The sequence below is a fragment of the Charadrius vociferus genome, unplaced genomic scaffold (assembly GCF_000708025.1).
Source record: "Charadrius vociferus isolate BGI_N301 unplaced genomic scaffold, ASM70802v2 scaffold434, whole genome shotgun sequence".
Classification (NCBI taxonomy): Eukaryota; Metazoa; Chordata; class Aves; order Charadriiformes; family Charadriidae; genus Charadrius; species Charadrius vociferus.
The window spans coordinates 216,776-237,396 of NW_009648154.1; the positions used below are offsets into that span (position 1 = coordinate 216,776).

At 43.7% G+C, this 20,621-nt stretch overlaps 2 protein-coding genes across 2 annotated transcripts in view; one reads left to right on the plus strand and one right to left on the minus strand.

Annotated features, from left to right (window-relative positions):
* RIF1 (replication timing regulatory factor 1) overlaps positions 1-12,748 on the plus strand; it is a 33,681-nt gene extending 20,933 nt beyond the window's left edge. The window contains exons 23-36 of the mRNA XM_009884032.1: positions 1,472-1,514; positions 1,837-2,039; positions 2,230-2,329; positions 2,694-2,837; positions 3,554-3,696; positions 4,737-4,826; positions 4,908-4,962; positions 6,026-8,782; positions 9,293-9,433; positions 9,705-9,782; positions 9,879-9,994; positions 10,681-10,834; positions 11,103-11,211; positions 12,528-12,748. Of these exons, the coding sequence (XP_009882334.1) occupies positions 1,472-1,514; positions 1,837-2,039; positions 2,230-2,329; positions 2,694-2,837; positions 3,554-3,696; positions 4,737-4,826; positions 4,908-4,962; positions 6,026-8,782; positions 9,293-9,433; positions 9,705-9,782; positions 9,879-9,994; positions 10,681-10,834; positions 11,103-11,211; positions 12,528-12,748 (4,354 nt within the window). The remainder of the gene's footprint in view (positions 1-1,471; positions 1,515-1,836; positions 2,040-2,229; positions 2,330-2,693; positions 2,838-3,553; positions 3,697-4,736; positions 4,827-4,907; positions 4,963-6,025; positions 8,783-9,292; positions 9,434-9,704; positions 9,783-9,878; positions 9,995-10,680; positions 10,835-11,102; positions 11,212-12,527) is intronic.
* A 2,559-nt stretch (positions 12,749-15,307) lies between these two features.
* Positions 15,308-20,621, minus strand: part of NEB (nebulin) — a 130,558-nt gene continuing 125,244 nt past the window's right edge. The window contains 8 exon segments of the mRNA XM_009884033.1: positions 15,308-15,481; positions 16,179-16,288; positions 16,588-16,737; positions 17,833-17,925; positions 18,395-18,578; positions 18,900-19,007; positions 20,027-20,119; positions 20,390-20,482. Coding sequence (XP_009882335.1) covers positions 15,308-15,481; positions 16,179-16,288; positions 16,588-16,737; positions 17,833-17,925; positions 18,395-18,578; positions 18,900-19,007; positions 20,027-20,119; positions 20,390-20,482 — 1,005 coding nt within the window.

Below are 20,621 nucleotides of genomic sequence, written 5' to 3' on the forward strand. Positions count from 1 at the left end.
AAAACGCAGGGTGCTGGGACTGAGCGTGCGGCGTGCCTGCGCTGGGGCGCCTGCCAGGAGCGGCCCGACCGACGCACCGCAGGAGTGTCACCCCAGAGCCCACAGTGCAGCCGTGCCCTCCCTGAGTTCAGGGGGATTCAAAAAACTGAGTAGCAGTCTCCATTGTCATGCTTTTCCTTAGAAATAAACCCAAACCTACCTAAGTCATACAGGAAAGGAAACCTATAGGACTTCTGACAGGTTGGTGTTTAAAATTGGTGTCTCTAAAGAGTGAATGTATTGTAGTGTACACAAGACTGAAGTGTTTGGCTTCCATCTGTTTATTTTTACTGCAGTGAAGATATTAACAGTAATTTGTTTTCTAGTGGGCAGGAACTGCATAAATTTTTGTAGGAAAAAGAGAAGTCGTAGTTAGTTGAAGTGCACTAAAACCCTGTAAGTTTTTAAGCAGAGGGAAATACTGAGAAATACTTGTTCATTGCTATGCAGTTTTTTATATGGCTCTGCTTTATTTTTTTTTTTTTTGTTAATTGTTGTAGGCTTCTCTTCCCAGGACATGATGGACTTACTAGGGGCTTGGTGGGAGGGGCTGGCAGGGGCTTGTCTCCCATTTTTCGGTGATGCGGGAGATGTAGGCTTGGCTCAGGATAAGGAAAAGAGATGGAGCACAGCTGTGGGAGGAGAGGATGGGATAGGATGCTGCCAGTCAGCCCGTAAACGTTTTCTTGAAGCTTTTACTAAAACTTGAAGCAGGACTGTTAGCACTAATCTAAAATTCATCAGGAGTCCCTGTCTCGAAGGCAAGAATCCACTTGTTCCCGTGTAAGGTTGAATTGAACACCACCTCTCCATCTCCCATCTCATCTGCCTTTGTTTGAGCATTGTCTTTCTTAGAATTATTCATTAAAAGGGAGAAGTGAGTGTTGGATGTATATTTTTAAAGGGAGGCATACATAAGCAGATAGAATTTTGGGAACCTCTTCAGGTTGGAGGTCACAGACTTATAAAATGAATTACTAAATGTGGTTTTCTCACATTTTTCATGTTGGTGTACTTAGGGATCTGTTGACATGAAATTACTTAGTTTAGGTGGTACTTCAGCTCTTTAATGCAGATATTTACAGGGCCTAGGAAAGCTGTTTGGGGAGAGGGTTAAGAGCAACACAAAGGCAGCAGTCAGAAGTTACTTCCTAAGAAAACCTTTAATTTTAAATTTGTATTGCTGATCTTTGCCTTAGTGTCTCTTACGGTTAGCGTATGAGTATCAGTGGGGTTCAAGGATAGGCTGACTTGAAACTATTTACAGCAGGAAATTTTTTGATCGCCCAGTGGGAGGCTTGTTTCACAACGTTATTTCATCAAGTTGTATACTAAAACTAGTGTGCAGTGCTTGAGTGCATTTTGTGTTTAATTCTTATGCTTGAGATAAATGAGACAGCAAAATAGGACTTTTGTTTGTTTGTTTTGGCAGGCTTGCTGATGTACCAAAAGTATACAGCGATCTTAACAACAAGGTAAATTTGCTAGAGAAACAGCTGGGGTTTGGGAAAATGTGTGATGTGTGTTTTGCCATTCATCCTGTATTCTAAGAAAATATTTAAAAATGTAATGAAGATAGAGATATGATTTTTAAACTATTCTTTACTAAAAAGGTAGCTGAGGGGAGAACCACTAGGCTTCGCTATTAGACGTTTCACGTGGTATTTAAACTTGTTCATTCAGGCCATACTATTCTATGGGATAATAACGTTTTAAATAATGTTTTAAACTTCTAAATAGTGAATATTTGCAATATTTGAATTCAATAAAAACCCTATTGTTTCTTCTTACCCTCAGCTTGAAAAGCTACTGGCCGAGATCATCCTGTGTTTACAGTCTCACTGCACTGGTTCTTACGACAGTGAACTGCTGGCGCAGCTCTCGCCATTGCTCTGCGTAATGTTTCAGCATAAGAGCAAACAGATCCGCAACCAGTGTGCCCACTTCTGGAACGCAACGTTTGCTAAGACTACATCACTAACATACCCTGAAGAGTTAAAGTAAGATACATGGCTTTTATATTTATGTGTATTTTTAAATGAAGATATCTTGGGTTATTTACAAATGAATTGGTATTGTCCTGGTTACTGTTTATACTGTGCCTTTTGTGCAGGGTGAGATATCTGCTGGTCTTGTTGTGTACCTTCCCCCGCCCCCCTCCATAAGTTTAAATTTTGTTTTGTTGAGCAGGTCTGTGTTAAGCCAAGCCAAAAGGAAAATTCCACTATTGCTGCCCAGTTTTGAAAGCGTCGAGGTAGCCGAAGAATACAGTGGCCCATTCTCTGATGCGGTAAGTGTGTTGTTGGCCCCACCGGGTACTTCATTGGGTGGAACTTCATGGGAGTTGTTTGGCAGGGAGTGGGGAGGTCAGTTTTGGTGCTTACTGTGGTTGGCCTGTGCTTGCTTCGCCTTTGGAATGATGCTGAGTAAGCACTATCAAAAGACTGAGCTGGTTCTTAACAGTTTATCATTATAAATTTTGGATTCTACTAGCTTGTCTGAAATAATTATTTTTTTTAAGTTCTCCTCTGTGTAATTTAGAGGAAAATGGGAGTGTGGGACAGTTTAGTCATAGAAATTGGTACACCTTAGGATGAGTTTGTGAGCTTGGAGTTTCTTCATACAATGTATTCAGTGTATTTTTATTTGAATAGATGGAAAATTCACAGCTGGATGCAAAGATAAGTGGAATGGAGATAAAGTCAAGTCAAAAACGAGACTCTATATTGGCTCAGACGAGTGAACTGAAAAACGAAGTAAAAGACAAATCCAGTACTGTGCAAGTAACATCTGCAAAGGTAAGGTGCTTACAGGCGGGTGTGATAGAATCAAACCCCTTCTGTTCTGCAGCAGAACATCTGGAATGCTGCTGTAAGTTCTCAGCAAAAGTTAATGTGCTTTGTGATGCTGACATAATTTTCTTTCACACGTACGCTGCGTAGCACACTTTAATTTCTCTGCTAAGTTTCCAGACTGGTGAGCTTGAAGAAGGGAGCATGGAGGGCTGCTTGATGGGTGGGAGGTACAAACCAGATACAAAATTCACACCTCGGTCTGGTTGCAGGTTGTGACAGACTCAGGTGCTGGGGTGGGTCTTGGTTTTGGTAGACCTGTGCTGCGTGCGCCAGTCTGTCGCTTGCGGGAGGGGGAGAAGCTGTTGTATTTTTAAGGAATCGCTGATTTGGTAAACAACAGTAAATAATAAGCCTCCTGAGCCTTGAGGTACCTTCACCTGTCACAGCATTTGAACTCCACGGCACTGAAGGAAGCGCAGAAGCTTATTTCAAGGCAGGGAGGGGTGTTGCAGGGTCTCTCCTGGGTGGTAGTGTTGGGGCGGGGGGGAAACACCAAGAAAATCAGCACCTACTGAGGGATTTGTGCCGATTAATGTGCTGATAGAACTGGTTGGTTGAGAACTGTTCCATTCAGGATGGCTGTACCTGAACTATGAAAACACTTCGGATTCCTCTGTTTGGTTTGTAATCCTGTGGGGTTTTCTTTTTCCTTTCTGTAGTTGAAACTAGAATTTTCATCTTCGAAGACTAAAAGCGAAATACTTTTGGAAGAGGAGAAATCTGTTGATTTTGTGTTTATTCCTCCAGAAACAAAAGAAAGAATCTTGACAGAACATCAAAAAGAAGTGCTTAGGTCAAAGAGGTCTGTAATTTATTGTTTTAAACTTAATGTGAAATGTCATTACACTGAGCACGTCAGATTGACGTAACTTTGATTCCTGTGTCTGACTGCTGTAGGTAATTAAGTCCTACTCTCTTCCAGACAAATTGTAAAGTTTAAAGCTAACAAAGTTCCTTGCTTTACTGTTTTAAAGCAACCAAATTATTCCCTGATTGGCATTTCCTATTTTGATTAAATATACTCTGTTATATATTTGGAGTTTGGTAACTTATAGTTTACATTTTTCCATCATGACTCCGACTTGCAATGTGACATGGAAGATGACATTTTTCTTAAATCATTGAAATGAAAGGGTTTTTGTACCTGATCTGAAGGAAGGACTTCTGAAATTGAAGAGAAGTCTTATGTCAGCAGCGTATCAGAAATTAGGATATTCCCAAGACTCATCTTAATTGCAAGAGAGTCTTTTTAGAACTACCCTTTATTTAATGTAAGAAAATAATACTAGAGTATTTTCTGTATTCAGGCAGCAAAACCACAATGTAAGCAAAATTTGTGTACAGTGATGCTTGGCGGGCACTCGGTTGGATGCTGTAGTTGGCATGAGTTGATGAATTCTTTGCAGAGCGGGATCCCAATCACAGCTTTTTTCCCCAAAAGCATGTTTGAAATTAAAAAAAAGATTTAACACAACTGCAAATAGTGGTCTTGAAATAAGGAGATCGATCATGATCTGTATCCACTTTGCAGTTTGGGCCAGCTGGCGCGTGAGGTGGCAGCAGCCAGTTGCAATTTCGTCTTTTGTGCCCAGAGCAGGGGCTGGAGCGTGGGGCCAGGCGGTCTCCTGCCACTCGGCGCGTGCTGCCCCGCCGCCTGTGCCACAGTCACCGCTTGGGTGCCTGTTGCGGTTTGAGTAGTCTTGAGAGTTTGGAAGTTCGGTCTGTTTCATACCAGGATCCGCTCTTTTGTGATGAATGCATTACACTGCCCTATCCTTCTTTTATTTTCATATTTTATTTTTTTTTAAAAAGTCTGACTTACCTTTTCTGGGTTTCTTTCAGAGTTGATATTCCTGCTATGTACAACAATTTGGACGCATCGCAAGATACTACCTTATTTTCTCAGTATACTCAAAGCCAGGAAGATTCTTTGTAAGTAAAGGTGGCCAGTGTATACGTTAAAGGTGTCCCCCTTTTCTGCTACACTTCTAATTTAAGCAACTTCTATTTTAGGGGAAAATCATCTTCAATAGAAAACACGAAAGAAGATACTAAAACCAAGCCTCAGGTAATTTCTCTTTGTCTAATAGTAGTTAAGATATCCGAATTATAACCATACCAGTGATGTTTTTTTCATATTAGTAGCTCTGGTAATTAACAGCAAAACTCTTTGATTACTGTTTGTGATATGGTTTTAAGCTTGATTTGGAAACTCTTCAAGCAAAAAAAAAAAAGTACCCCAAATGTAATAGATCAGAGAAGTAATTTCTTTTCTCTCTATTGATTAATCTGTAATACTCTTGAGAATATCTTCTTTTTTCTTGGGCTTCCTCTGTTTTTTCCGTGTCTGATAATCCTGACGCAGGCTCCGTGACTGTAGAAGACACTGATTGCTTTGGTATTTCATTCTCATCACCCCATTTGAATGTAATACCATTGCAGTGTCGCGGGGCTGTGCTTCTGCTTTCTACAGTTCACACGAGAAAGGGCCAATCATTAAGCATTTTGTCTTAATTTCAAAATGGGAGGACCTAGATAGGTAGTTTTAGTGCAGATGTATTTAAGTTTTGTTACAGAAAGGTAACTTTTTAAAGTGAAAGTGACTTCTTTTTTTAATGTTGATTTCTCTGTTACTCTAGTGTCCCATGCTTTTTAACAGTTTAGCCATGTTTCCACATTCTGATCTGCTTTGAGATGAAGCTGTAAGGGCTTGAGGGGGATTAAATAGTAGGTTTTGGGGGTGGCGGCGGAATTTTGTAAGTCCTAAGTGTAGATCTGTTTGGTTTTGGAGAGGAGTTGGCTAAACAGCTGGCTTGATCAACTGTAGCACTGAACAGACAGTAGGTAAAATCCAGTAGATTTTTCATAAAAACTGTTTTAATAATAGGTTTAATATCTCTTGCAAAACTCAAACATTTTTGCAGTTCTTTGTGTTTGGGGATTTAAATTTGGGAAAAAAAAAAATTTTGCCTTTTATACCTACTGAAGGATGGATAATAAAATAATTTGAAAGAAGGGTGGTTTGAAAAACCTTGTAGGTGTGGCATTTTCTGTTCCACCAGAGCTGGGTTTTTTTTACATTATATTCATAGCAAAACTACAATACTTTGCTGTTCATGTTTTTGGGACAGGAAGAAAATGCAAAGGGTGAAGGATGCACCAACGAATCAGATAATCCTCCTGAGAATGCTGCCGGTGTGAAAAAGTCACCTGTTACTCACGTCGCAGAGAGCTCACCTTCAAACAGTGAGGGAACATCACAAAGGGAGACGGCTGAAATGGTGCCGGAGGAGTCGTCAGCTGGAGAGGGATTAGAAAAAAGTACTGTGGAAACGGCTTCAAGGGAGCCCTCAGTAGGGAACGAAAGTACTTCAAATGTCAGCAGCAGTTCAACTTCAAGTGACGTAATTTCCGGAACACCACAGCCTGCAAGCCGACGGCAGTCTTTTATTACTTTGGAGAAATTTGGTAGTTCAGAGAACAGACCCTTTAGCTTTTCTGCATTAAACAGTTTATCTGAGATGTCTGGAAGCGCTTCTGTGGCAGGTAAACAGGAAAATACAAATGTGTGCAAGACTGGTGCTAAAGCAGAAAAACCTGGAGAAGAAAATAAAAAGCCTTCAAAATCGGAGTCTGAACAAATATTTACTGCAATACGAAGGCTAACGCGCAGGCAGAGTAAAATGGAGCACCAAGGAAATAAGCGGCCCAAGTTGTTCACTAGGTCGGAACAAGAGAAGAGCGCACAAGAGTCTCTTGCTTCCAGCAGTATGGAAGATAGTCCTGAACTGTCTTCTACAGTAGAAGACATAGAGCATGTTCTCCATGCTCAGTCCCAAGCTCTCCATTCTATGGAAGAAGAAATTAAAAAAGTTGAAGATACGATAGCAGAAATGGAAAAGGTCCAGGCATTAGATACAGATTCTAAAGAAAATACGCCGCCAGAGACAACCGTCTTATCTGAGCAGGTAACGGGCGATGATAGTCAGGTTCCACATGTGTCTCCTAATCAGAAACTACCAAGACGTTCTTCAAGACGACGGTCAGAAACTGCAGAAAGTACAGCGGGTAGTCAAGATAAGGAAGATGGCCACCAAAAGAGAGACAGACATAAAGATGATGAAAAATCTGGGCAAAAGAAGGTGACACAGCCTAAAGATGATGTATCTCAAAAGCAGAAAGCAGTTTCTGGGAAAACTGTGGAAAATACTAATAAAAAAGAAAGCAGCCTACCTGAGAGGACTGCTGCAGAGGACTTAAGCTCAAAGGAGTCTCCTGCTTCAAGGGGCCTTGATGAGGATGTGAATAAAATTGCCAGGAGGTCAGAAGATAACTTGAAGACTGACAGGGAAGGTCAAGACTGTAGCTCGAGTACAGCAGGTCAGAAGAAGATTGAACACCCACGGTACCACACAAGAAGATCTTCGCAAGGATTGCTCTCCAGCATAGAAAATTCAGAGGCTGATGGCTCCGAGACCAAGGAAGAAAGCACAAGGAAGAAAAGATCTGCAAAAGTGAAGAATAGAAGTGATTCTCTTGAAGGTAAATGGAAAGACCTACAGCCAGGAAGCCATAGCCATGAGGTGTCTTCCCAAGGAAGTGAAACTAAGAATCTGCTGGAAACAAATAAATGTGAACTAAGCCCTGAACTCAGCGCGGACGCTGCGTTGGCATCTGAAGCGTGTGACCCCAAACACCAAGTAATGCCTACAGGTGCTAGCAAAGCTGTGGGCTCTGCCAGCTCAAAGGATTCGCCTGGTGCACAGAATGCAAGTGTGGAACTAAAGAGCAACACATCCATGGAATCGTTCACCAACGTGTGTGCATCTGATCAGGACTTGAAAGCCCCAGGAGAAAATAAACAGGTTGAGAAGCAAAGAAACGTAGAAGACAGTTGTCCAACTGTTCTGCCTGAATATGTACCAGGAGCAAATGCTTCAGGTGGTGATCTTTCCTCTTTGCAAATACCTGACTGTCAGCACAAAAGAAGCAAAAGGGTGAAAAAACTAAGGAGCTGCGATTGCTGTTGCCCAAAGCCAAAGCAGCAAGTATCGTCATTCACGGAATCAAAACCTGAGAACGTTCCTGAGCTGAGTGAGCCCGAAACCACCCCAGTTCAGACATCTGTAAATACATCAGAGGTGTCTGGTAATTCAAATTTGGATGAGATCTTGTCCATGGCACCTTGTGCAATGAGCACTCCTTTGCATCCTCCAAAGGAGCCCACTGCATTTCACTTGGAAGGAGAGAGAACATCTGAGGATAATCTGCAAGGCAGTGGTGGTGTAGTGGGTCTGGAGAACGCAGAGTGCATCACAGGTGAGACTACTGACTCTGTAGTGGAAGTGAAAGAACCCCCTGATGAGAGTGACTGGCCGGAGCAGTGTCTGTCTGAGCGTGCTGCAGATGAGGCTGGTGACAGCCATCTGGCTGCAGGGATGGAAAGTGAAGAACCAGAAGCTACAGAAAAGGAAGAAATAAGTCGGAATGGACAACTGGAGGAGATACCTGAGGTGCTGACTGCTGTTAGCAAACCTGAGAAAAAACAGACGGCTGAGCTAGAAAGCAATCAGGATAAAGAAGCAGCTGAGAATACTGTAGGAGAAACTTGCATTATTCAAGATAAAGGGATGAAGGAGGAATTGGTGGAAACTGAAATTACAGTGCCTGAAGATGCGGCCTTAGACGAAGATGATGCAGTAGAAAATAACAGCGTGGATTCACCTCAAAAGCCGGAGGATGACAATTCTTTAGTGTTAGTTAATGAAAGCCCTAATGGCATGCAGGCACGCTGCATGTGGTCTCCTTCAGCTTCTCCATCCACTAGTATTTTAAAAAGAGGTGTTAAAAGAAATCAAGACGATGATTCCCTGTCACCTGCTAATAAGGTATTGCCATGTGTTTCGTTATGTGATAAGTTCTGTTCGTAACTGGCATATGTAACAGTGTCTGTAGTGTCATGAGTTCCAAATATGTTGAATTATTGACTGTATTTTTCATTGTAAATGATCTTATGCTGAAGCTGAGGCCTTACAAGTTTATTTTTTGGAAGGCACAAGCCCTGCCAGGCTTGCGTTATCGGGGCTCGGGGTGGGGGGCTGCCTGGCCGGGCTCTAACCTGCTGCCTGGCTGCAGCACAACCAGCGCTACTGCAAAACCGCTGTGTGCACAGCCGCGGTCCTGCCCCGGGCTGGAGCAGCTTTTTACAAAATGCATTAAATGTTCCCTTTGGCAATATGGCAGCTGCAGTTTCTGTCCTTGGGTGAAACGTCATCTGTGTCATTCAAGAACTTTAATGACTTTATTTCAAACTGAGCTATGTTGTCTCCTCAGACTCAGTTCACCAGCGTGTGGTGGTTGGAGTTCATACTATAAAAACTACTTCTCTCTAAAAACAGATCCGCCGAGTCTCTTTTGCAAATCCAATTTATCAAGAAGGACTGGCAGATGACATAGACAGGAGAAGTCCTGTCGTTAGATCCCATTCTTCTTCACCATCTTCCCGAAGCCTTAAAATTTTATCTAATATTCAGGCTAAGGTAAATTCTGTTACGTATATTCTGTATGTCGTAAGTACTCGCGTTTCTCCTTTATCATAATAACGCTGCTTTAGTATATAGTCAGTGTCATCTGCGAACAATTGTAAGAGCAGAGAATCAGTAAGCATAAGAAGCGGTTCTAACGGGTTTAGCCTGACTCAGTCCGTTATTCTCTGAGGGCGAATGCGCTCTGAGATGTCGGTAGCTAAATCTTATCGTTAACTGCATTCCTGTGATCCTGAGAGATCTTTTTTCCTCTTTTTCTATCCAGCATATTACCACTCCAACCAAAGGATTTCTGTCCCCAGGATCTCGTAACCCTAAATTTAAGAGCTCAAAGAAGTGTTTAGTAAGAAGTGCTTTGGTTCATGTATCTCTTCTATTTTTTTTTTCCTGTATTCAGTTGGGTGATAGTTAATTTAATAACTTTTCTGTATTATTCTAGATCACGGAAATGGTGAAGGAATCGCTGCCTTGCCCTGCAGAATGCGTGTATCCTGCCTTAGTCGGCTGCAAAGCACCGGTTGATGTAATTTTACCTCAGATTACATCGAACATATGGTAAGTGGATTGTTCCTCTTGCAGATGGTGTTTTAATAGAAACTCTATTCTAACTGAGGCTGCAGAACCAAATACTCTGATGCAAAATGTGATCACGCTTTTCGCCAAAATCTTTTTAAGAGCAGGTAGGTTGGTTTGGTGGGGGAGAGACGTAACTATTGTGGAATTATTCAGGTTGTCTTTTTGTAAGGCTGCGAAAAGCTCACACCCGGGAACACGGGGAGCTTTCTCCGTTTCGTGTGGCACAGCAGACTGATCTTAATGACCCCTGACGAAGCAGTGGGAGCTTTCTGTGTATTGAAGGTGAAGTGGGATTTTGGAAAAAAAAAATAAAATAAAATAAAATCTACATTCAAATGTACAAAGGCCGGGTGCTCAGCTAGTTTGTTTTACAATTTGAATTTTGGTAACTTATCACAACAAACTATAGCCCTGCAGTGGGAACTGCTCAGAACGGCTTTTTCTAGTGTGCGCGGCTCCTTTTCCTCCCGCTCGTGTCACACGGGAGTGGGCGTTATGGCGCCGGTCGCTGCTGGCTGCAGGATAACCTGCCAGAAGGTTTGCTTCTGCAGAGAGAACGTGCTTGTGAATCTGCATTCGTGTAAGATTGCTTTGTGCTCCACCGTGCCAGGCCGAAAGGACTTGAATTCTCGCTTAAGAAACCCTTTTTCCCTCCCCTTTTGCAGCACCAGAGGTTTGGGGCAGCTCATTCGAGCAAAGAACATCAAGACAGTGGGTGACCTGAGTACTTTGACAGCATCTGAAATCAAAACTCTTCCCATCCGTTCTCCGAAAGTTTCCAATGTTAAAAAAGCTCTTAAAGGATATCATGAGCAACAGGTACGGTTTCATTTTAGTACCCCGAAAGGCAGTGTTAGCCCAATGAACTGCTGCCGTCCATCACGAGGAATGATGTCATTTTCCTCCATTAGAAATAGCACTGTAAAATGTAATCTCTACATCTCAAAGTGACATGGGAATTCAAGGTAGAGATGTGACTTAGTTACAATATTATTAACAGGAATAAGAATTGTGTTTGTTACGGGGTTAAAACATGCCCCACCGTATAATGTTTTTTTTTTCTTGTTCTCTCACAAAAAATCTTCAGGTAAAATCTCGAGCATTTGAGGAAATGTCAGTGCTTGAAGATGCAGAAAAGCCCGTAAATAACGTAGAGGATAAATCTCTTTCTGTAGATGAAGAAAAACTTGCAACAGGTACGTATTGCGTGCTTTCTGCTCGTGATTGGGCTGTTTCTGCCTATTCCGGCTTCATTCGCTCCTAATAGGAACACTTAATATTTTATCTTTTTTTGGGAGAGAGTGTGAGTAGCCAATATTAGCACATCAGATGGGTGATGGAGATAAGCAAAGCCTGTAGCAATGGCTTTTTAAAACTTCTTGCATATTTGGAGGGAAAGATGCTGGTTTTCCCTGAACAAGCTTGCATAAGGATGTGAAGTACGAATTAAGCGGGGCTCGACGTACTTACTCCTCTGAATCTCAGCCAGGTATGTCCCCGGAGCTGTTTAATACCGCAGCGAGGGCTGTGGTTCTGGGCGCGCACAGAAATGAGCACGATGAAGCAGAGATAGTGAAGCAGTGCCTCATCCCGGGGGGCTGGGACAGGAGGGGGACAATTCCCTGGATACCTATTTTGGATTTGGGTGCTCAGATTTCTGTTTGAATTCTGTGCATTTGGGGAGTTTGGCCCGATAGCTCAAACAGGAATCCACATTTGTTCTTCCTACAAGGCTCCTGGAGCATTTGGTTAACTGGAGAACAAAGAACCTGGGAGTAACTTCTCCTGAGCTGTCTGGTTTAGAAGTTGGCCTTTGGGATAAGGTGTCTGGAAGGACACTGGCAGCATCTGCATAGGATCGAATGTTTTCATTTCTGCCCTTAGTTCTATTGTACAGTCATGATCAAATATAATGAAAGGCACCATAAAGCAGGGTAGCGTGGAGTTCTGAGGGCTGCCTTTGTCAGAAGTTCTCCTGTTGTGTGGCACAAGTACTTTGTAGACTGCTTGAATACGTTATTTTGTATGAAAGAGGCTTTGACAGCTGCGACTCTTTAGCCTGGAGAAGAGAGGGCTGAGGGGAGACCTTATTATTGCTTACAAATCTAAAGGGTGGGCTGAAGGAGGATGGAGCCAGACTCATTTCAGTGGTTCCCAGTGACAGGACGAGGGGCAGTGGGCACAAGTTGGAACAGAGGAAGTTCCGTTCCAACCCACGGAAACTCTTCTTTACGGTTGGGGTGGCAGAGCAGTGGCACAGGCTGCCCAGGGAGGGGGTGGAGTCCCCTTCTCTGGAGGTTTTCAAAACCCGCCTGGATGCAGTCCTGAGTGATGTGCTCTGGGCAGTCCTGCTTTAGCAGGGGAGTGGGGCTGGGTGAGCTCTAGAGGTCCCTTCCAGCTCTGAACATTCTGTGATTCTGTAGCAAAGTACTTCTGCTTAGACTGAAACCCAAACACACAGACCTCACTCCCAAACACACAGACCCCACTGCCCTTGTTCCTTCCTTTCCAGATTTGATTGAACCAGTTGTCTTGAACACAAGCGACCAGCCCCCAGCAGATCTCCTGAGCCAGATTGATGCGCTCGCTGCTCAGCTGACCTCGGAGGATCTTCACGGCTACTCGGGAAGCCAGCTTTTTGAGATGCAAGAAAAACTTGTTGGCATGACAAACTGTATCATGAAAAACCTGCAGTCCCGTTGGAAATCGCCACCCCATGAAAGTGCTGATTAGTTGCTTGTCATTTCTAAGTAAGGAGGATTTTGTTACAACGATTTTCCCCAAAACCTTCTTTCCCTCCTACTGGTGAATTACTCCTTAAACTGTGCATTTTGTACTATAGAAGATTTTTTTTAACAACTGTATGAGCAAAATTTATCATGTTCCCCCCCCTCCTTATTTCCTTTTTTTTATGTGTGTTCTAATTTGTGGGACCGCGTATTCCCTGTTAGAGGTATGTTATCCTATTGCTATGCATATTTCTTTCAGGTAGCGAAAGAAAACTTGACAATGTTGTGCAATAGCAAAGACTGAAACCAAACCAGCAGAGTAGTTAAATTATTTTTTCAAATCCGAAGTGTTCTTACTGCTGCAAACTCTTATGATTTGGTAAGAGATCGATCTCACGGCTGAGCTCATCTGCTGCCATCCTTTGTTTCCTTCCTTGACCCTGCCAGAGAGACTTCAGCACCGGTTTGTACCGAGAGAAGCTGTGCTTCGTTCCTGACAGCAGCGACAGCCCAGGAACCTGCTGTTTGACAACTGGATGACATCTATTTTTGCATGTATTTTTGTAAGAATCGCACTAAGAAGCTGATAATGCAGCGTCCCCTTCCAGGGGACAGACTTGGCAAAACTCAGGCGTTTTCCCGTGTTCTTTGTTTGTGGCAGTTCTTCCGTGGAGAAGACTTTTTCCTTGGGGAAATGAATGGATTTGACAAGAGCTCTTTGTATATTATGTACAGACTTATCATGGCAAATGTTGGTTAATAATTTATGATTTTGAGTTTTAATTGCATGGAATGCATTGCTGCTTCTCAGAGACCTTTGGAGAGAGTTCTCGGGTTTTACTCTGGAAATCTAATTTGTATATATTGTACTGTAGCTATCAAAAAGGACGTTTATCGACAGGAATTGCTGCAGGTGGTTTTAGAACTTACACATGGACAAATAAACCAGCAAACAGTTCCCAAACTTGTTAATGTCCTTGTGGTTTGGTGGGTTTAGGGTTTTTTCTCCCCCTTCAGATCTGTTCAGCCCTCCCGCAGCATTGCTGTGTATTCTCCAGGTTGGGAGGGACCTCGGAAGGTCATTGCCGCTGCCTAAAGGTAGGAGCGGGTGCGCGGGGACATGGGAGTGTCTCATCAGCAAGGCTCTCAATATTCCTTGCCCTCTTCTTGCATCTCATGAAGAAAACGAACAGGACAAAGAGGTGTCTTGGAGCTGTAATGTGAACAGTGCCAGCGAGGAGTTGGCTGTAGGTTTTCTTGCTTTCTTGAAAACATCGTTTTGGTTCCAAATCTGCCTCCTAAGACTTGTTCAACTCTGGTACCCAGCAACCTTTACAGATAAGGATGTTACTAACACACATCAAACAGGTTTTGGTGGCTTTGAACCATCACCCTTCAGTGCTGGCACTCCTGAATCCCGCGCTGAGGAAGGACGTTTCCGCTCCAGCTGGCTGCGTACGCCCCGACGTGCTGCGCGTTCCCCTTGAACAGAGTCCTCGGCGTTAATGCTCCAACTCCTGCTGCTGTTAACTTGGTTTTAATCTTCAGTCTCTCTTGGACACAGTATCCGGTGATTGCTTCTTTCTGTCTGTCTTGGAGACTGGCTGGTTCCGGGTGCTTCAGCAGGTGAAGCAGAAACCACTGTGTTCAGGTATGCCGTGATCTGTCCCAGTCAGTCGCAGCCCCCCGGAGTGTGGCTCTTGCCTCCTCCATCGCCACCTGCGTTCCGTCCCTTTCTCAAGAGAGTTTTCTGAACAAAGCCACTTTGTGAGATTGATTCCTGCTCATCGGTGTGAGTGAATACATCAGACGTACTGCAGAAACATCAGCTTTATTTAGTCACTAATTTACAAGTAATAACAGCTTTTGACCCCAGGACAGTCGCATGAAAAACACGCGTAAGAGCTCAGCAAGCAGAAGGGCAGGTGGGTGCGTTTGGGGATTTTTTTGGTTTGGGGATTTTTTCCCCCCTCCCCTAGCTAAATGTTGGTTTGAGATACTAAGCTTAAACGTTGTTTATATAGAAAAGAAGTGAATACATTCAAATCTTTTAGAATAGCCCAGAAAAATGCTCTCTTTATGGGAGAATGAATAAGGTCATATTTGGTAGTCTTAGTCTGAAGTACGGGTATAGAATTTCAGAGCCACTGACCTGGATTGCCGTTCTGGATCGTTAAACGCTGGGCTGGGCTGGGCTGTGGTGAGGAAATGTTTGCCAATCCAGGCAGCGTTTAAAAACCCCTTTTTTTATGATATTGGAAGAAACACAGTTCTCACAAGCAATGCCTAGTACTGTGTTTACAGGTAGTTTTCAAAAATGTTTTGAAAGGATGTTTAAGATGTTTCAAGAGTATTTTGCTCTGCAGTTGCTTTTTTTCTTTTTTTTTCTTTTTTTTTTTTTTTGTTTGTTTTTTTTACCTCATGGTTCGTAAGGCACTATCACCATGGAAGACAATACGGCACTCTGGAAGAAGTGTTACAAACCCTTTTCTAAGGCTTACGTTGAGACGTGCCGGCATGTCTGTGCCACGCGGATAGGCTTTACGGAAAGCCGGGCCGTGGTTTAGACGGCTTCCACATAGTTGGCGGGCAGCATGCCCGTCTTGCCGGTTCTCTGCACCGTCCCGTACATCCAGCCTTCGTCGATCGCTTGTACGTTTACTATCGTGTCGCCGTCTTTGAAGGAAACTTCATCAGCGTCAGCCGCCATATAGTCGTACATAGCCCGGTAGGTCTTCTGTTAGTTTTAAGAAAGGGGAGGGGGGCAAAGAAAACAAGAGACACGTTCAGACCCCCGCGGTCAGCGCTGACAGCCAGAGCCGCGGGCGAGAACCAAAATGTAAGAGCTGGCTGAGGGCAAGTTAGGTTTTGACTCATTTCAGTACTCTCTAAGTACTGAGGGCAGCATCTGGCTGGTCTTTTAAATCTCCTGATTTCAGACCACAAATGGTTGTTCTCAGTAACGAAGGACTTTCGTTACCCAAGGGTACTGTGCGAGAGTGACACTGAAAGCATTTTGTTCAGCGTCAGTATCTGAGCAGCATCAGCTCCAGGTAGCTTCAGCTGTAACTTTAAGGTGTTGCCTCCCAGCAGATGGCGTGGGGAGGGGAGGCCGTGCCCATTGTCACGTCTACTCTAAGACAACCTCAGGAGCAGAAAGAAGTGTTACTTTGACGTTTTCAAGAACAGGAGAGGGTCTGTCCTGCTCCAACAGGTCTGTTACACATTCACCTGGTTTTGTACCACTCCCCAGCCCAGGGGGTGGGCACCTTACTTGGTACTTGGTACCGAGTTGCCACGCTCTGCAGCAGGATGGAGCACACGCCGTGGGCTGCCGGAGCCCTCCCTGGCCACGCGCCTTTCCTGGGGAGCCAAACTGGCTCCCGCAGCAACTTTGGGATTGTGGCTTAATGCCACTGAGCCGCGTTACTTACACCAGCAGTAGATGGGTGAGAAGGAACTGATGACACTGTTGTTTGCTGGGTGACCACTGACGATGACCGTTGTTGCGGTAACTCTATGGTTTTCGCATGTTTGTAGCCCACTACAAAAAGAAAATATATTTGTATTGTTCATCACAGAATTGGCGATCGGGTTGGAGTTGCTCTGAATAAAGATCATGGGATAGGTCAGAGGTGGGTCAAATCTACCCTTTACCCCCTGAAATACAACCGCATCTGTTGGTTACGTCTGTAACTCAGCATTTTGCAGGTGTATTTCTGTGCTTTTTCCTGGCTAAAGGACTTACTGACCCCGAGCCCGTGACCAGCACTGCCCTGCCAGATGGCCTGGATACCATCTGTCCCCACATGTGAACAAAGGGCATTTTTGTCCTCCGCGTACCTGTTGCAGTGGTGGTGAAGAAGCCCCCGTTGCTGTAGTAGGACAAATGTTGATCTACGCCGTCGGAGGGTTCGGATTTTTCTTCGCCGCCGCTGAGGCTCAAGGCACTGGCAGAGCGGGAGTGCTCCCGGCTGCGGCGCTGGGCTTGGACTGCGAGGAGAAAGCAGCGGGAACCAATTTATGTCTCTGTTTTGTAGGGAGATGCACACATAACAGTGCGTGTGCACATACATATATATGTATATACCCACACGCATACACAGGTTCCTTTTGTATATATGCACACACCTAAATACGTACATGTGTGCCTACACGTTCTGTAAAAATACCCAAAGCTCTCCAGTGTTGTTCCCAAACCCAGAGCAGCTGTGCTTATACTGGGCAGAAAACAGACACAGGCTGCACCTATGTGACGCAGAATTGGTTACTGTATTTTATAAACGATTTATAAAAAAGCGTGTGAATTAATCCCAGTCTGTTTTTATGGGTACTCAACGGTATTTACCAGGGCTTTTTTTTTGTTAAAGTATTCTATGGACACAGTGCTGATGTTCTACTCAAAAAGACACAGTGATTATGCCCGTGTTATCTTTAATACTCAGAATTTTCATTCCCTATAGTGCCAGCTACTTCCAAACTTTTTATTCCAATTATCCCACGCTTTCCTTCATCAGCTCACACAGATCTGAGCCATGCCTGGACTGTCTTGTCTATCATTCAGGACGCAGCTCCTCTCAAACAATTAGCAGGAAAGGAATTTAAAAAAAAAAAAAAGTAACTGAGGAACAGTATTTTTAGAGTTATTTATAAAGGAGGCACATGTTACAGGTGAGCACATATGTTGTGCTATCTGTGCATCACATAAACAGTCCTCTCCGTGCCTGTGTTAGACCGCTTCTATGGAACAGTAACATTAACAATGTATTTTTTGAGAAATGGCTATATTAAACATTAGCTATATTTAGAGAGCGAGCACAGATATAGTTATGCCGCTGAGGACGAGCTGTAGACAATTTCCCCTCTGGTTACCATTCATCCTCACGAGAACTGTCCCCCGGTGTAACTTTTGAAATCCCGGCTCTGTTTACCACCGCGGCGGAAGGCAGCAGGAGAGGCTGCGCGTGCCTTCGTGCCGAGGCAGAGCCCTAAGCTGTCCTTCGCTATCCCCAACCCTCCGTTTTACTGGTTGGATTTGCCCAAGTTTGAAACCGATTTTGCACAAACACTGCGGACTATGGAACAAACCGGAGATCATGTGTAAGCTTCGGGACTGAATATTGTCTTCTGCCGGGTCGTAGTCAAAGACTGACCCGGGGTTAGTGCGCCACACGCGAAGACCTGTAAGAGAAACAGCATTTTCTGAGGAGAAGCTGTAGCTTGAGAAACCTACAAAGAGCGCGAGCAGCATGTGTCTGTCCCAAATAGGAGTAAAAGTGTATCAGAAAAGCAGTATTTCATAAATTTGTGTTTCTCAAATCCATAGCACAGAGTAGGCTTCTATTTTTTATCACTTCAATCTACAGCAAGTGAGCTAAGGTGTGGCTCTAGGATGCATAGAGATGAAGTTCAAAATATAAGTAAGAAACGTAAATCTAGTGATACATTACGAAGTTGGGCAGAACAGGACAGATGATTTACAGCCGCTGTAAGAGACTATTTTCAAAATGGACAGATGGAAACATCACCTCCAAGTACTGACAAATTCACATTGCGATGGCTGAGCTTGAGTAAAACAGCTCATCCAGGTCAGCCTGGGGGTTGTGGCCATGAAGTCCTCAAGTCATTCTAAAGCCCGTGTTCTGCTTACCTGTGAGATTCTCCTGATCCTGGTCCACGCGCTTTCGCTCCATTTCTACCACTCGCCTTTGAATGCCCCTGTAGCTGATGTCACTGAAGTCCTGCATGTTCTTTTTCACGCGTTCTGTAATGGGGTCGGTAACTACAGGTGTGAAACTACCTTTGCTTTTCTCAAAATCTTCATGGTATTTCACCTGCAATTTAAAATGCAATGTCTGTTCTCTGTAGCTTGGGTGAATAATTTTTATTCCTGCTTACCTCAGGTGATGTTCTAGTACAGCGGTGCGCTGCTGTTCTGAACTTTTGCTTTCCCCACCCCAAGGAGCAACGAGAGAACCCCTCATCCCAAACACGCCTTTCCTGCAGTCACTCTTGCCTTTAGCATTTAAGAATTTGGGTAACCGCCCTTGGTATATGCGCGTTGTCCTTGAGCTGCCAACCCTGGAATGTCTCAGCAAAAAGGTTTTTATTTAACTCACTTGCCAAGTTAAAAATACATCTATAAATGCTCTTACTGTAGAGATATGTTTCTGGGTCTCTCGGACGCGCCGCATTTCAGGTGTATCCAGTACATACGCAGCTTTGCCTTGTACCTGTTTTCGGAAACTATCTGAGTAAAGAACCTGCCAGACAAGAAACGGGAGTGAGCAGAGGGCACAGAACTACTTCTGCATCGTGAGGAATGAGCTGTGCTGACATCGCCTGGCAAAGGCGGAGGGGGGAAAGCAGCAGCTGTGTCGGTGAGTAACTTCAGAATGCAAAGCGGAATTCTTTTTCCCAAAGAAAGATCTGGACTTGATCCCAAACATTCCTTTTCTTAACTAAAAGATCCTTACCTTTTTTAACCACGTAACAACAGGTAGATGTAATGCAGCAATAATATTCAGGTAACATTTCCGTATACCTGAGCCGCACCTCGCTGACTTCACTGCAGTCATCAGCGTGAAGCAGAGACAGCATAACTAGACCTGTATTTATCCTTGAAAGAGTACAATTTTTGCTGGGTTCGCAGGGTTTTGTTTTTCAGTGCTAACAGTTGCATCGCGCTTCTGCAAACGCTTTGCTCTGAGCGACCTGCTCCAGCTGAAGCTGTCCCTGCTCGGGGCAGGGGGTTGGGCTAGAGGGCCTCTAAAGGTCCCTTCGCCTGCTGCGATCCCGTCATCTGCTGCGTGTAGAAACCTTTACAGGATGGGGGACGTCGGGATTTACCTCTGCGGTAACCTGCCTAAAGAAGCCCATTTCCACATTTGTCATGTTTTTATACATGATGTCAGAAAGCCATCACAAAGTACACTGTTACTGAAGAACGATCATTTTATATCTCATACAGTGTAAGACCATTACATACAGAAGATATTTGGAAGAGACCTGAAGGCAACATATGTTAGCCGTTGTTTAAAAAAAACCCAAACAACCAAATGCAAAATAAAGCAGTGAATTACACGGAAAGAAATACTCCTTTGCAGGAGAAAGTAAAAAGCAAGTATTAAAGGATTTGATTTTAGGATGGTTACTTCGTACTTCCAAAGTAGGTAGCCAGAGAGTTACGGTAACATCTGCACTGTTCATTTGAGTGCAGATTTCAGGGATTGAAATAGTACTTTTTTAACGTATTTTCATTTACTGTCTGAACGGAACATACCGAGCTGATGTTTTCTTGATTGCGCTTAGCTCTCTCCATCTCTGGAGTCATTGGTGTCGGAGTTCCTTTTGCCAGATGTTCCTTGTACAAAACCTACAGTGTACAACAAGGTGTCCACAAATCAGACTGCGGTAACTCATAGCTCATTCTGTAAAGGGTGTTACTGTTTAAGCATACTCATCACTGCAGGGGGAGAAAAGATCTTGGGAAATAAAGCATCTAAAAAGTTATTTGCTAGAGCAGAAGGGAAAAACCAAAGGGAAAAATAAGGAAAGCTGAGAAAATAAGGCTAAATTAGAAGTGGAGCTTTTTGTTCAGAATGGTTATTTTTGATATAAGGTGGTTGTCGTCTTCTTTCAGTACCGAGCTAATGTGTTCTTGATTGCGTTTGACTCTCTCCATCTCTGGAGTGACCGGTGTGGGGGTTGCCTTCCCTAAGCCTTCTTTGTACACAACCTACAGATCACAAAGTAACTCAAAGTCACAAACGCACAAATTAAAAGCTGTGATGTTACTGGGTTTAGAGTAAACATCATCCATTATGGAAAAAAAAAAAAAAAGGTCAGAGGAAAAATAGTATTAAAAAGTTAATTGA